Raw genomic sequence first — 15681 nt, 5'->3', positions numbered from 1 at the left:
CTTCCAATTCTAGCTTAGAATTTGAGATAAGTGCAGATTCTGTTGTTTTTAATGTTGGTGTTGTGATATTTGTGATCAATATTGAGGTTGACTAAATGTCACACACAAAAGATAGTGCATGTTTTACAGATGCAATTTCTGTGGAAGAAGAGGGAATAATGATTTAAGGCTGAAACTCCTAAAAACAGGTGGCACCTCAGCTGATGTTCCTGTTGGTGCAAGCATGTGAAGTAGTTTCCATCCAACTTCTGTGTAATTAAATTGCTTAAGGATGCGTAACTAGGTTCATTTTCTTATTCTCTTTATCTATTAGGGTCCATATGGCATGAGTAGGCTGAACCTACACACACAAATGGCAGGAAGCTCAGGAGGAGGTCGAGATCTATTATCGCCATCACAAGGCAATCAGCAACAACCCCAGCATTCCCCTATGTCCCCGGTACAACTCCAGTCACAACACCAACTTCAGCATCGACCCTCACAGCCCTCCATGCATGGACATTCCTCATCACAGGCTGTAGAACTGCAGCAACTACCACCTCAAGTGCAGCCTGCCCAAGCACCACCGTCAATGTCATTTTCCGCTCCAGAATTAAGTATCCCACCTGGTATGGATTTCATGGGACAATTTGTGCTTCCGCCTAGGACCAATGATTCATAGCTTATTTATGCTATGGCTGACTGGCTGACAATAGCTTTGTATATCATGGAAAGATGTGTTGTTACACCAAATGTAAAAACAAAAACTACTGGTATATTATGTGCAGTTTCTTCCGTGAGTAACTGTCTGGATTACTTGACTATTTATACTATACTACTAGACTATAGTACAAAGTGGTATCGTTTGTTACTCATAACATTGATTTTTATATGTATATAATATATATATATGAGCAGCACCAGTCCATCCAGTTTTAATGTGCCTGTCTGTTTGTCTGCCTAGCCACCGCGATAATATTTGTCGTCTGCCTTTGAACTTTGTACCTGGATAATATATGATCAATTTGTTGTCTGCCTTTGAACTTTGCACCTTGAGTATGAGGCTAGTCTACTTCTAAAATGCATTGAATGTTAAGGGAAAACTTGTAACTTGTATGAAGTGAGAAGTGAAATAACCCCTGGGACCGCAGGAAGAAACAGCTGTTTGCAGCAATTGCCAAGCATAATATGAGTGAGGAGGAGATAGCTTTGCCCCACAAATTATTTACCAGTTGGCAGTGAGTGATAATGTTAAAGCTGTTTCTTTGGTGTACAGAATTTCTCACAATTTACACGTTTTGAGAAATGTTTCAAGTTTGTTTATTTCACGGAATCTACAAGAAGGTTAACATAACTATTATATATATGTATCTATTTTTGCATGTTGTTATCTTGAAGTGTCCTTGTCCATTCACAAAATTTTGAAAATAACAACATTATACAGTATTAGCTTGTCCAAAATGCAACAGAAAGAAAGTCTGTCAGAATTGCTGTGTCATCTGTATCAACATTCTTTGGAGTTATGTGACCTTTTCAAGACATAGCAATGGATGCAGATTGGTGGGATTAACCAGTGCTGTGTTGAAGCAGGTAAATAAACACCAGATAATGCACAAAAATTAGACAAAGTGACGCATTGACTCCTATCCCCAAGTGACATCAACTTACAAAGGATTTGTTTATCAGCTATGTGCTGTATATTGAAGCAGCATGATATACAGGGGATTATGTTCATGTGATTGTGTGACGATGAAGACATGACGTAACGAACACAGTGGATTTGATTTCAGTTGGCGTTGCTACGTATGACGCTTGGCAAATGTGGGATGATGTTCAACAAGTTTTGTAATGCGGAAAACATCAATGCAGTGACTACTTTACCCTAGAGAGTGAGAGAGCGAGAGATCAACAATTTGATGACTGTAAAAGTGGAAATTTCGCATGAATAATTTTTTGCGCTTTGCCAATTCTGATCTGTGTCACTTGTTTTTAAATTAGTGATTCCAAGCTTTAAAGTATACAATATTTGCAGTGTTATTTTTACGGTAACTGATTGGAACTCAAAAAATGTAGCGCAGAGATTCCACTTTGACAATATTTTATTGATGCTGTTAAATTGATGTTGAATTATGTATGACTTGCAATGGCTGAGCAGAATGCAGTGACCTCTTTATTCATCGGACCAAGATACTTGCAACAGTTTATTTTTCTACTTAAGGCGGATTGGAAAGGAGCATATCTTAGCACTTTAAGTCTCAAATATTGAAACAAATAAAGCAGGCATACAAGAGGAATGGTATGGATTCTATAAAGGAGATCCCGATCCCAAGACTTGTTATAAGGGGTGTCATCCCCTCATGTGCATTTATAGACATCATACCAGTCCAAAATGATGCACACATCATACAAAAATTAAAGTATCTTTGGGACTTTTCCCCTTAAAACAATAGATAATGGTCTCTGATACCCACTGTATTTCACTTCCGCTGTCTTATATTTGTCCCATATTTTCATTCGAAATGTTCCTATTTATATTATTCCTATATTTTTACAAATGCTCACTTGAAGCCCTGAAAATGGCTTTAAAAAAAAGTAAGGCTCCTGCCACCCGAACCGCCTTAATTAGAGTGTTCAATATTGGATGAAGTAAAAATTCTTCAGAGCATCATTCCTATAGATCTATTTTAATTTCGGTTTCAGTACTTTTTAATTCCATTGCTTACATTACATTATTTTTTGTGTGTGTGGAAAACAGGATGTTGATAGTAAAAGTTCTATTTTTAGCTGATTCAACAAAGTCTGTTATTTTTGCACCACATAGCAATGTATAGGCAAATGTCAGGATACATCACACCCACTTGTGTCTATTGCAAAAATTATGCATCTAGAATATGCAAGTAGGTTAATATAGATAACATTGCTGGCTGCATAAAGGCTTCAAATATTTGTAGCAAAAAAAAAAATATCAATCCTTGTCACTTGAGAAATACACAAAAATTTACACACATGCAAAAATTCTTTAGTTTACATATACATAGTCAAGTCCATAATGATCAGTGGGTGGTTTTCTAAATGATGACAATAACTTGAAGCCTTTATTTTCACTACCTAACTCAGTAAAATAAAGATACCGTATTTCCTCGAATAATCGCCCCCTTCAAATAAATACCCCACCACTTTTTTCAACCAAGATATTTCAAAAAATGCTGACATTTCCATGCTATCTTGTGTAGTAAGCTTACCAAGGTGCACACATGGTTGCTAATGGTGACGGTAACTGACTAAATCTGGTCTTATACCTGGAAGTCATTATTTCTAAGTTCACAGTTCGTCATTTCAGCGTGAGTTTTAAGCTTACCTAATGATTTTAATGGGAATTATCATTCCAAAAATGACCTCTAATAAACGCCCCCTTTTGGAAAATGCGCCAGGGGGGACTATTCGAGGAAATACGGTATTATACAATTACTCTATCATTCAATTTATAATTGTGTCACAAAAGTAGCTAAAGTAGTACTGTTGCAGATGTTTAGAAAAGGGATTTGGAAAAAGGAGAAAAGAAAGGTAAAAAAGGGTCGGTAAGGCAATAAAAACAAATTGGTTCAATCTTTCGATAGACCATCGATGCTTGGTCGATCCTTATTATTTATGAAATCTATTAATTGACTATTGTTAATTGTTACCCGTATTGATATTGACCAATATAAATTTAGCACAAGCATCGAAGCAGCATGGACGGTTGATCCGAAGATCAAACAAATTTGTTTGTGGTGCCTAAGATGTCTGCATTATCTGCCAATCACATCTACTTATTTCATGACCTGATTGATTGAAGCAGTCAGTGCACACATCGATTCCAAATGTACATGCTACCTCAGTTGCATATATTTATGTTCACTGAGATGATTAGAATCTATTTTAGTGTAGGACTATAATCAAACACTGTAGAATTGCATCTACAAGCAAAATATATGCCTCCAAATGAGGGGCTTGTATGACGAAAGAGATGAAAGGCAGCCAGACACCCTCCACAAAACATGAGTTTAAGCAACTGTGTTACTGATTCAGGTGAAAGATCTATTATTGTAAATGTAAGACCAATCTATTGTAATGTTTTTTGAAAGGGTGTCTGCCTTTTGTCTCTTTTGTCAAAAATACCCTCATTTAGATCCATATATATTGTTGATGGAATTTTACAGGATGCTGTATTTCCCATAGCATAAGCACACTGCAGGTTTAGACCTGCATTTTTCTCTTGAGTCAGCTAAACTCTAATACATCATAGTAATGCCAAAGTTCCTTAGTGTCTATAATGACTGTTGCCTTGTAAAAAAGGATGAGGAATGTAATACAATGAAATATATGGAACAACAATGTATGGCGAATGGAACAAAAATGGATAGTGTGTGACATAAGCAGTGCAATGGATCATTTATTGAATGACATGTGATATAATAATCTTCCAATCAAATGATAAGGATCTACAATGTAAATGCTGGTTTCATAAGTTTCTACCGCTGAGCGATGTGATGTTTCATCGTGCCACTTGTACTTTTCTGCAAGTAGAGCAGTACACGGCTGAGCAGCAGCAGCATGACCATGAAAGCCAATATTGCCACTCAGCACCGCCAAAAATCAATTCCTTTTTTCATACGTCAGAACGGCACCACTCCCTACTCGAATTGAATTCAACTCCTAGTGATCTGCCGCAAAGCAGTGGAGTGATCGATAAATCGGCTTACCGCTGGTCACCGCTAGCGTTTCTGGTGCGACTACGCAGTGAAGCAAAATTGTGTGCAAATGGCAGAAAAAGTCTGAAACCAGCATTATGCTTATTGGACAATACAGAATAGGATTATATCGCATTTCATTTTGAAAATACCTCATACCAGTTAGTATTTACATGTAAGATGTATATTTTAAAATGCAGATTAAAGGATATATTGTTTTGTAAATTGCTATGATCAGGTTGAAATGACATTATATTAAAAATCAATTGTATTTACATAGATGTATTTATAAAAAGATGTAAAGCAAGGCCTTTGCCTGTATACATACATAGTAAAGGTCTATCAGCTGTCAAGTTTCAGAAATGCATTGAATAGAAGTCCCATTTACAACTTAATATTATCTACGCACACAAACAAAAGTATACATTTTTGATAGGAGAGAGTCTAGGAATCATAAGAAATGTGTCTGGTGTACAAAAAAAACATTTTGGAGTAAATCACAAAATTGGGTATTTGTTGAAAAAAAGGCCAAATTTTGAACAAACAAATATTTCACCTTTACTGAATGCATTTCTGAGACTTGAAAACTGCTTATGGAGAACAATTATTTTTCATCAATGTACAAAACATCACTGTATATTTTCATTATGTATCAACTATTCGCGTAGGTCTTTATTATGCTTATACATCGAGCATGATTTAATAATGATAGGCCTATTGTAACTTTGTGAACAGTTGGAAATTAAGTGGCATTATAAGATTTATGGGTGTGAACACTTTTTATTCAGGGTTTTAAACAGCTACACAGTATCTCTATAATCTATGATCCACTTTCCTGGCAAATAAGTTTGAGTGGTATCTGGTGTTCCATAGTTTCTTCTTTTTTTTTCAGATGTCAATTGTGGATCGTAAACAAAACTTCAGAGGTATGCGCCCTCTCTGCTCAGGGTCGGAGCACAAAGATTCTTGGGTGAGAGAATGACAAATGGTCTAGAGAGGTTCGGGAAGCAATTGAAAAAAGAAGACTGGGTACCAAGACCCTAAATATTTATGTTTAGGTAACACCTGAAAGCACTCAAACTTGTTTGCGCGGAAAGTGGATCAGATGACCATATCAGTCATCCTGATGCAGTGCTCCAAAAAAATTGAGTGGAAAGAAATATTATATTGTAGTGAAAAGAATTTACTTGGTTTCGCGAGAAAAAAAAAATTTGTGAACAAACCTGATGAATCTATTAAACAAGAAGCAGTTGACGTAATTAATCATGTTGTGGAGGTTGAGGTGAAAGAAGACAAAACCGAGGAGAAAATAGGCTGTGAGTGGTGTTAAAATGGGTGGTTTTAAAAACCGAAAATAAATATGTTTGGTGTTTGACTTACAGACCGTGGAAATGCCAGTGAATGACAATTGTGACATGATCAAGGGGAATTAATGAGTCGGATGTCGCTAATATTGTTTTTTGAGATATTGGCAAAAACAGTGTTCATATTCTTTTTGGTTTGTATTTTTTCAGCCATTGATAAATTGCTCATAACCTAGTCGGTAACCAGATGTCAGATTTTGATGAGATTTGCATCAAAATGTAGCATTAGTAAACTGCCAGAAAATGGTGTAAAACACGTCTAATTGTTGCCAACATGTGACTCATTCCCCGCGATCATGTCACAATTGTTTGTTACTTTCTTGGATTAAAATGTGATTGGAAAACTGCCCACAATGTAATTATCTATTTCATTAATTTTCATGATCTGTGTTACTAAAATAATGAAACAAGGTTTTCATCAATATATTGATGGACTGATTCATCAGGTTTGTGGAACAAATCAAAGATTTTGCTAATCAGCACATGGTGACTTATTTTATTCTCTATTTGATAGTCTGTTATGTATAAAATTTGTTTTGTTATTGCTTTTATGCATTAAAATAAGTGATCTATAACTCAGTAGATGTATTATAGACCATTCTAATGGGCACGATTCAGCTATAAAATCTACTTAAAATTTGATCGCTTACCGGGAGCGCTTTCACAGTACCAACTGCGTCCTCAGCCGGATGACTTACTTTTTATTTCATGTAAAACAAAAATGAAAAATAAATATGAAACCAAGGTCAATATAATGTCAAGGCAATTTGCCCCATTTAAGGCTGTATTGTGCCCATTTGAAGAAAAAAAAAGGAATTCAAGTGAGCCCCCATTTTCCTAATTGTTGCCTAATGTGTATATTTCTTTCTCAGGATGAATACAAATTTTAGGGTGTCGGTACTGATGAGCAGAGCAGAAATAGTGTACCACTGATAGCCTATCACTTATATTATGAATATTATATTTTTAAAATATTATTTTTTTGATGGCAAGTATAGAAGAGCAGAAATTTGGTATCCAATTAAACCTAGAAATATGTATTTTCTGTTTTACAACAAATGCAAATGTTGCCACTCACTGTGTAGAATACAGGGTCAAATATGAGTGAGCAAGGCCATAAATGGCAGACTTAAGTATATTGGTTGAAAATCTGCTAATGTTTAAACCCACCAAGTATTGTACATGTTATTATGTCATATCTGTATTGTGTGTGATTTATATTTTAAGCTGGTTCAATGATTATGGTGTGTGTGAATTATTGCAATTTTATTGTGTTGGTACAAGTACATATTATGTCTATCTCTAAAGATTTTGGAAAAAAAAATTGTCTAAAATTGGTTTTATATGTTAAGCTTACAAATGCTGATTTGTATGTGAGTGTATTTTATGAATGTTTTTAACAGTATCGGTTTATGTTTGGGTAGTTTCAAGCAGAATGTACTTGATTCTATTTCATTTCAAGCATTATGTAGGGAATAGAGCAGAGGATGATTTAAGGAAGCCCCATCATGCACTGCAAATGTGTTATCACTAGAGTTTCAACTGCCACTTTACTTTTCAAATCCCATTGAATTCTGTGCAAAAGATGTTGTTTAAGAATTGTGCGTGTGTCATTATTACTTGGTCGATTTCAGAACAAAAGTGATGTATGCATAAAGGATAATTCACACCTTCTGTAGGTAACATAAAATGTGAAATCGACTAGCATTTTGAGTGCGTTCTTATTGTAAATATGTCAATCCAAATTCAAATTTAACCATGCCCGTCAATGCAATGTGCGAGCAGTGGTGTCATGTTCACTCACACAGCTGTGCTAACCGCAAGTCAACACAGTGGCGTGGTGGGAAGTGCTTAAAATCATCCTCTGGGAATAGAGGTAAAAGAATAAGAGCTTAATGGCTAGGTATGATTTTGTTGTAAAGGATTCACAAAAAGTAATACACCCATTATAAATATGCCTATAGCTTCTGAACTATTAATTGTATTCACAATATGTTAACATATAGCAGGGTGGTTTATTTACGGGTATGTTGATACCTCATATGTCCAATATTGTTCATTATTATGTCTTCAGAATCTTGGCTCCTATACTTTGTACATAACCTGGCTGTCTGATAAATTTGTGTATCGGTCACCTGGAGCTACAGGGTTTTTTCATATCTGTAGCCTCTTCATAAGAGTGCATAGTTCATATACTTCATGCGTAAAAGTCTCTTTTGGTGTGATTTTTTCTTGTAAATGTGACAAGCCATGCATTTTTGACCTAAAAAATCGACCAAAAAATACATTTTTGACCAAAAATCACATTTTTGACCAAAAATCACATTTTTGACCAAAAATCACATTTTTGACCAAAAATCACATTTTTGACCAAAAATCACATTTTTGACCAAAAATCACATTTTTGACCAAAAATCACATTTTGACCAAAAATCACATTTTTGACCAAAAATTATATTTTTGGTCAAAAATCACATTTTCGATCAAAAATCATATTTTTGACAAAAAATCACCTTAATTGACTAAAAATCATGTCAAAAATCATTTTTGACTAAGAGTTGCATTTTGACCAAAAATCATGTTTTTTTTACTAAAAATCATGTTTTTGACCAAAAAAGATTCTGAAGACATAATAATGATAAAATTGGACGGATAATTTCGCATGATACCTGAATTTATCAGTCTCGCTAGAGTTTTCAAATATCACGCTCGACTTCGTCTCGCATGATATTTGAAAACTCTAGCTTCATTCGATAAATTCAGGTATCACACTCAATCCGTCAATTTTATATCAATATTAACAACACAGTAGCATTTTTGAAGACAATACCCCGAATTTAAAAATTGCAGCTATTTGTATTGATTTGAATTCAGAGCGAAGATAATGGCAGATTTTATATGCCACAATGCTTTCATAATAACCTTTGATCGCTGTAAACTGCAACTTTTAAATTGGGGTATTTTTCTTTAAAAATACCACTGTGTTGGTAACATTGAACGACATTGGGCTAATGGAGTATCAAAATGTGTGTAAATACACCTTCCTCCTCTGCTGCTATAGGCAGATTAGTAACAGCTGTGTTACTTTTTGTGAAGACTTAAGTTCAAATGAATTACATCAATGAACACCTCATTTTAATTTTATTTACAAAAGAATCCACAACCCAGAAGAGGTGCATTGTTAAAACTGCCAACGCTTTGATATTTGTCACGTAAATGTCAACAAAATCAAATCAAGTTATTAACCTCTTTCATATGTGTCATAAAACTGATTTTAATTGACTTTTAAAAATGTAAGATCCCAAATTCAGCAGACAAAACAATCCTTCATTAGGATCAAGCCTTGTGCAATTAAGAAGAGCTAGCTGTTTAACCCTATGAGAACTACCTGCCGATTGGCCAAAAAGAAGTTTTCATTATCAATTGGACCAATCATCAACATTGTCAGAATAATTTCACCACACAAAAAAATTAAAGTGAATTATTTGCAAAGCTCCATTCTGATTGGTGATTAAAGTGAAGGTATCATGTAGTTGACCAATCAGAGGCAATGTTAGATCGGCAGGTAGTGCTCATGGGGTTAAAGTATATAAGCAGTAAAAGGTAGTGCATCAGTGCATAGGGTGTACTGATCCATTGCTAGAAATTAAACATTTGCTGAAAATATTCTACACAAATTTGAGTGAAATTGCTCAAGTTTCTGTAATAATAGTGATGACTTATTTTGTAAAGGAAAATATCATTAATTTTTTCCCCATGTACATAAAATATATTCTATATTTTTGTGATGTAAGTAATTGTGCATGAAAGTTTAAGAAATCTACATTCTTTTATGTGCAGCTGTATGTTGTCAAAAAGTCAGTCGCATCATATTGAACAAAAGCTCTGTATATGATGTGACTGACAAAGTGGTTAGTGTGTGAAAAAATAGGCTCCATCTGCAATAGCTGCCAGGGGTCCATTTCACTAAACTTTACAAAGCTTAGTCTCGAAATTGTTCATAACTTACTACGAAATTATGAACAGTACCCTTCATAAGTAATAGGGATTTACTACAGGGACCCTTCATCTAGTATTAGGTATTTGTAACTTTACGTAGGGTTACTTGTGTTACGAAGGGTTAAAAGTTCAGTGAAATGGACCTGTGGTATCATTAATTTTTGATTTGTACAATATAGAATACATAAATGAGCCAACTGTTTATGGGCAGTATATGGCAGCTATTGCAGGTAGATGTTTTGCCTTGAATAAGAGGTAACAGAATTTTATAATGAATTACCTAAAGGCCTGGACCCAGGGTATATACCAATAGTTCATTTCCTGTGGGCTTTTTTCTGTTGCGACGGTATCTTCCATTGCAGAAAACAATGGTAAGGTGCACACAGCTCTGAATAGAGGTAATAATTGGGCTATTTCCAGTTAAAATCCATACACCCCTATGCAAGACATAACCTTCATATTCCACACAGGGAGTGTGAAATTCAAAAGGGGTTCTTTGAATGGGTGGTTCAATTTATAATCTACACTCCCTGTGTGTGAGATTAATGTCATGTCTTCCATAGGGGGTGTATGGATTTCAACTGGAATAGCCCATTAGAAGGCAAAGAGCAGAAGGTCGCAGCTGACAACCAGAAATGCAATGTTGGTCAAAACTGCTCGTGTGCGCTTTTGTTTTGCAGTGCACATTTGTCGGGAAGAAATTGGTGGGTTTTTTTTGGTGGTTTTTTAAGGTATAGAAAATGTTTTACAAGCGTTTGTTGGAAGAACTGTGTGATTAACACTTTAAATTCTTGATTGGTCCAATAACATTTTAAGGATGTCATAAAATTTGCCATAGAAGTAGTGATGCAACTGGATTAATTACTATAGCGATGGGTATTGCCCTGCACTAGACATTAGGCTATTCCTCTGCATTGCACCATAGATTATCAAAGAACAGAGATAAAGACCCGGATCATAATTCTGTAGAAATTTCACATTATACAGAGTCCATGTATGTTTCACTCGCACCTGTAAGGGAAGAGCGGTATCTGTTCAGGTAATGAGTTCAGCCTGCTTATTGTGCGGGGCAATATATTCAGAAATAATCAAGACTCATCACTATGGTATTAATCCTGTTAAACTACTTCTACAGCAAATTAGTTACGATGTTTCGTCCAGTCAACAAGACACTACAACCAATCTTGGGAAAGTCTTGGAACACTTGTGTCAAGAACAGATAAACTGTCACCCTCTCCCCCATGCAGTGTTGGGAAATGATTATGTCTTCAGAAGTTTTCGAAGTGTTCCAACATGAAGGGGAGAGGGGCAGGGTAAATCATTGTCTTGTTTATTCCTAAACACAATACCGTAAAACCTCGTCTACAAGCATATAGAGTGCTTCTGAAGAAAGTTAAATCCAGGCGCCATTATGGAATTTGAGCAAATAAATTACAGATCCCTGCATATACAAACAAGTATTATTGTAAGACCAATCTATTGTATTGGCATATTTACACATGTATCGTATTAATTTTGCTTTCATCCAAAAACACTTTATATGCTTGTATACAAGGTTTTACGGTATATTATCATTTCAATCATGCAATTCTTTATACAAAACTGACTGTGTGCCAAGTGTTCCAAGAGCTTTTTTCCAAGATTGTAGATGCAATCTAAGCCTTATGTAAAATATCACCAAAACTTTTTAGAAATACCTAGGCAAGTTAATAATTATTCTGTCAGTCGGAACCATAGTAATTGGTCATGGGCAAGTTGACAGACAGAAGCGGATTGCTGTCGTATATTATGACGTATTGATGTATTTAAAAAATGTTTAAGTGTCAAAGCACTATCTCACTAACAGTAATTTCTATGTACCATGCACAAATTGTATTCTATCAAATTATGTAAAGAAATGTGTTTTTACAGTCAATTCATGCAATGGAATTAAATAAAATGTGAAAGAAAAACCTACATGTTGAATTTGGTTGTGATGCTTTATCGGGTCCCCAGATTTTTAAAGAAAATATCATAAGAAAAATTACACTGTGTGAATGTGTCAAGTCTTGAGCAAGCTTTTGAATCTCGAATAACAATGGCAGTAAGGCGACAAAAAAAAAAGAAAACCATGTTCTACAGGCCCAACAGACCCAGATTTTGAAAAAATTGGGAAAAAAATTTTCCTGTACAAATGAATGCCGACCCAAATGTCGGAAATTTCTTTTTGTATTTTCTCAAATTGCAAATTATTTACAGATTTTGGTGAATTATTTGGTCATTTAAAAAAAAAAGGCAGACCGGGGTGCAATTCCCCGTGGCGCCACATGTGAGTTTGGTTGCCGATCCATGCTCGTCCTCGCAGGTTTTTCTCCGGGTGCTCCGGACTTCCTCCTGCATCTAAAATCAGACCTCTTTCCATATCCCTGTCCCATCATATCCGGATGGCGTCCCTTAAATTTAGTAGCCTCTGAGCACTATTGGGATTAGCCTGGCTTCGGCCGAATGTTATAAAAAAACTTTAAAAAAACTGTCCATATCATCTGGATTTTCACATAATGCAGAATGAAATGGCATTATTTTTAACTAGCGGGAGACCCGCGCTTCGCGCGGGTCCCCGCTAGTTGAGTAAATGGGAGCGGTTAGTAAACGGGAGTGGTGAGTAAACATGGTAAACGGTGATGTTAATCATGGTGTCTTGGTGTAGATCATCTTATTCATCCGGTATAGCAATGATCATGTTAGCTTGATAATCATAAATATCCAGACCTGTGATAATGTTGTTACTCATTCAATCCATCAGATTACTTTTGAAACAGCTCGTGACAAAATGATTGATTTTAACTTTATCCCAACAAACATAAAGAAGAGGTTGCTAGAAAACGTTTCAATTTCGGGTTATAATCGTAAGCAACATTAAAAGTTGCTGCAAAACATTTTAAGCGATTCCGTGTTGTTAATAGCAAGGCCTATATTCTAGCCAGGATTTAATTGCGAGGCAGGGGCCGCAGAATTTCCAAAATGTGGACATTCACCCACACCCTAACATTTAACCTTTTCGGGCTATACTATGAACAGTTCTGTCCCTGTTGGCTACATTTTAACATTCCCTCTGAAAAGTGGACTTTCTTGCACCCAATGAACCCATTTTCATCAGCTTACATCCATGATCCCCCGAAATGGCTTCAAGGCCTTTACTCACCAAGTTTTCAATCCTGAGGGGACACAACCCCCTGCACGGCGCGCGACACAATGGTGCTTCGTGGCCATTCAAAAAGGTGGCGGCAAAACTTCGAGTGTGCCCCCCTTCGCCACTGTCTAGGCCTCACGCTGCATGAAGCCAACATTAAATGCGTCCATACCATGCGCGGCAATGCGCGTGAAACTATGGTGCCGTGTGCAGAAGCAGGTGCGTGACTCGCCACTTACTGCATTTGACGCGTTTGCTGTCATGACCTAATCCATAAGGTTATTGACCTCAACCTAGCAACCAACCATTTTATTTCCATAGTGATTGAATAGTTTTGCAAAAATGAACGCCAGATGGTTTAATGGCAATATGTACCCGATCAATGTACGCAAAAATCAGAGCTGAAAGTGAAAGCATCTCGGCGCCTGCTTCTGGACAAGATTTAGCGACTTCCTTTTATTTATATAGATTGTCTATGAAAAGAGACAGAGAGGGCAGTATGCCACTCGGTTTCACTCAAAAACCTGAAACTGGTGAGAAAAAGCACGTACACAGGCCAATTTTATATCATAAAATCAGCCATCATTTATATTTTGTAATTTGTTAATAAATCATAGACTCACAAAAAACCTGAATTCAGGCTAAAAAAAAAGATTTAACAGCGAGTTGCAGAGGACACAATACAGGGTTGGTAACAATACCATTTGATCTGTTCTCATTCAAGAGAATTCATGCATAACAGAATAGCTATTTGTCATTCTGCAAAAATTATAAATGATAGTTTCCTGTGCTATTTGCAGAACATGAGCAGTAACAATGGAAAAACAACTCTGCACCCCAAAAAGTCCAACAATGTTAAACTCTATTGTTATTATAAAACAAAAACTGGTTTCGAGAATTTTGTCAGTATATGGTGATTATGGCTATATACACACACTTTAAACTTTAAAATAAATGTAATACAACATAGTTTTTTCACTGTTATTTATCCCAAATACATATTTTATTCCAATACGTATTTTTCTTTTTATAAGACCCAATTCCTTATATCAATTTGACATTTCCAACTGCACACCAACATTAATACAATCAATATTGCTTGCATACGAATTAAGTTTGATATACATTTGTATGCTGTTGCTTCCTTGAAAGAATAAAGCCAGGTATACGAAAAGGGTAAACAGGCATAAGAGTACACCTAATAATTATGACAAAAGCAACGAAGGGGCCAAATAATAATTAAAAAAAACATAATAACAAGAAACTTCATGGTTTGCTGCATGCTTGTTTTATTACCATTTTCCTTTGTTCCAAGGGGCATGGGTCACTTGTCTAGACAAGTGACCCATGGTGCACACTGACTGAATGTTAAAACATGCAGTCAGTGTGCACCATGTTGGTCTGTAAACATTCACAGTGGTGTAAACATGAACCAAGCAAGTTGTTAAGGGGGTAATGTGAAGCCTTCTGATTGACCCGCTCCAAAAATGACTTAACGTATTAATTTTGCTTTCATCCAAAAACACTTTATATGCTTGTATACAAGGTTTTACGGTATATTATCATTTCAATCATGCAATTCTTTATACAAAACTGACTGTGTGCCAAGTGTTCCAAGAGCTTTTTTCCAAGATTGTAGATGCAATCTAAGCCTTATGTAAAATATCACCAAAACTTTTTAGAAATACCTAGGCAAGTTAATAATTATTCTGTCAGTCGGAACCATAGTAATTGGTCATGGGCAAGTTGACAGACAGAAGCGGATTGCTGTCGTATATTATGACGTATTGATGTATTTAAAAAATGTTTAAGTGTCAAAGCACTATCTCACTAACAGTAATTTCTATGTACCATGCACAAATTGTATTCTATCAAATTATGTAAAGAAATGTGTTTTTACAGTCAATTCATGCAATGGAATTAAATAAAATGTGAAAGAAAAACCTACATGTTGAATTTGGTTGTGATGCTTTATCGGGTCCCCAGATTTTTAAAGAAAATATCATAAGAAAAATTACACTGTGTGAATGTGTCAAGTCTTGAGCAAGCTTTTGAATCTCGAATAACAATGGCAGTAAGGCGACAAAAAAAAAAGAAAACCATGTTCTACAGGCCCAACAGACCCAGATTTTGAAAAATTGGGAAAAAAATTTTCCTGTACAAATGAATGCCGACCCAAATGTCGGAAATTTCTTTTTGTATTTTCTCAAATTGCAAATTATTTACAGATTTTGGTGAATTATTTGGTCATTTAAAAAAAAAAGGCAGACCGGGGTTCAATTCCCCGTGGCGCCACATGTGAGTTTGGTTGCCGATCCATGCTCGTCCTCGCCGGTTTTTCTCCGGGGGCTTCGGATTTCCTCCTGCATCTAAAATCAGACCTCTTTCCATATCCCTGTCCCATCATATCCGGATGGCGTCCCTTAAATTTAGAAACCCA

At 35.8% G+C, this 15681-nt stretch overlaps 1 protein-coding gene across 2 annotated transcripts in view; it reads left to right on the top strand.

Annotated features, from left to right (window-relative positions):
* Positions 1-812, top strand: part of LOC140161346 (uncharacterized) — a 47856-nt gene extending 47044 nt beyond the window's left edge. For both annotated transcript variants that reach the window (XM_072184830.1, XM_072184829.1), the window contains exon 14: positions 314-812. In XM_072184830.1, coding sequence (XP_072040931.1) covers positions 314-661 — 348 coding nt within the window. In that variant the 3' untranslated portion in view covers positions 662-812. The remainder of the gene's footprint in view (positions 1-313) is intronic.
* Positions 813-15681: the final 14869 nt, after the last annotated feature.

The sequence above is a fragment of the Amphiura filiformis genome, chromosome 9 (assembly GCF_039555335.1).
Source record: "Amphiura filiformis chromosome 9, Afil_fr2py, whole genome shotgun sequence".
NCBI classification, from domain to species: Eukaryota; Metazoa; Echinodermata; class Ophiuroidea; order Amphilepidida; family Amphiuridae; genus Amphiura; species Amphiura filiformis.
This window is presented reverse-complemented; position numbering and strand designations above follow the sequence as displayed.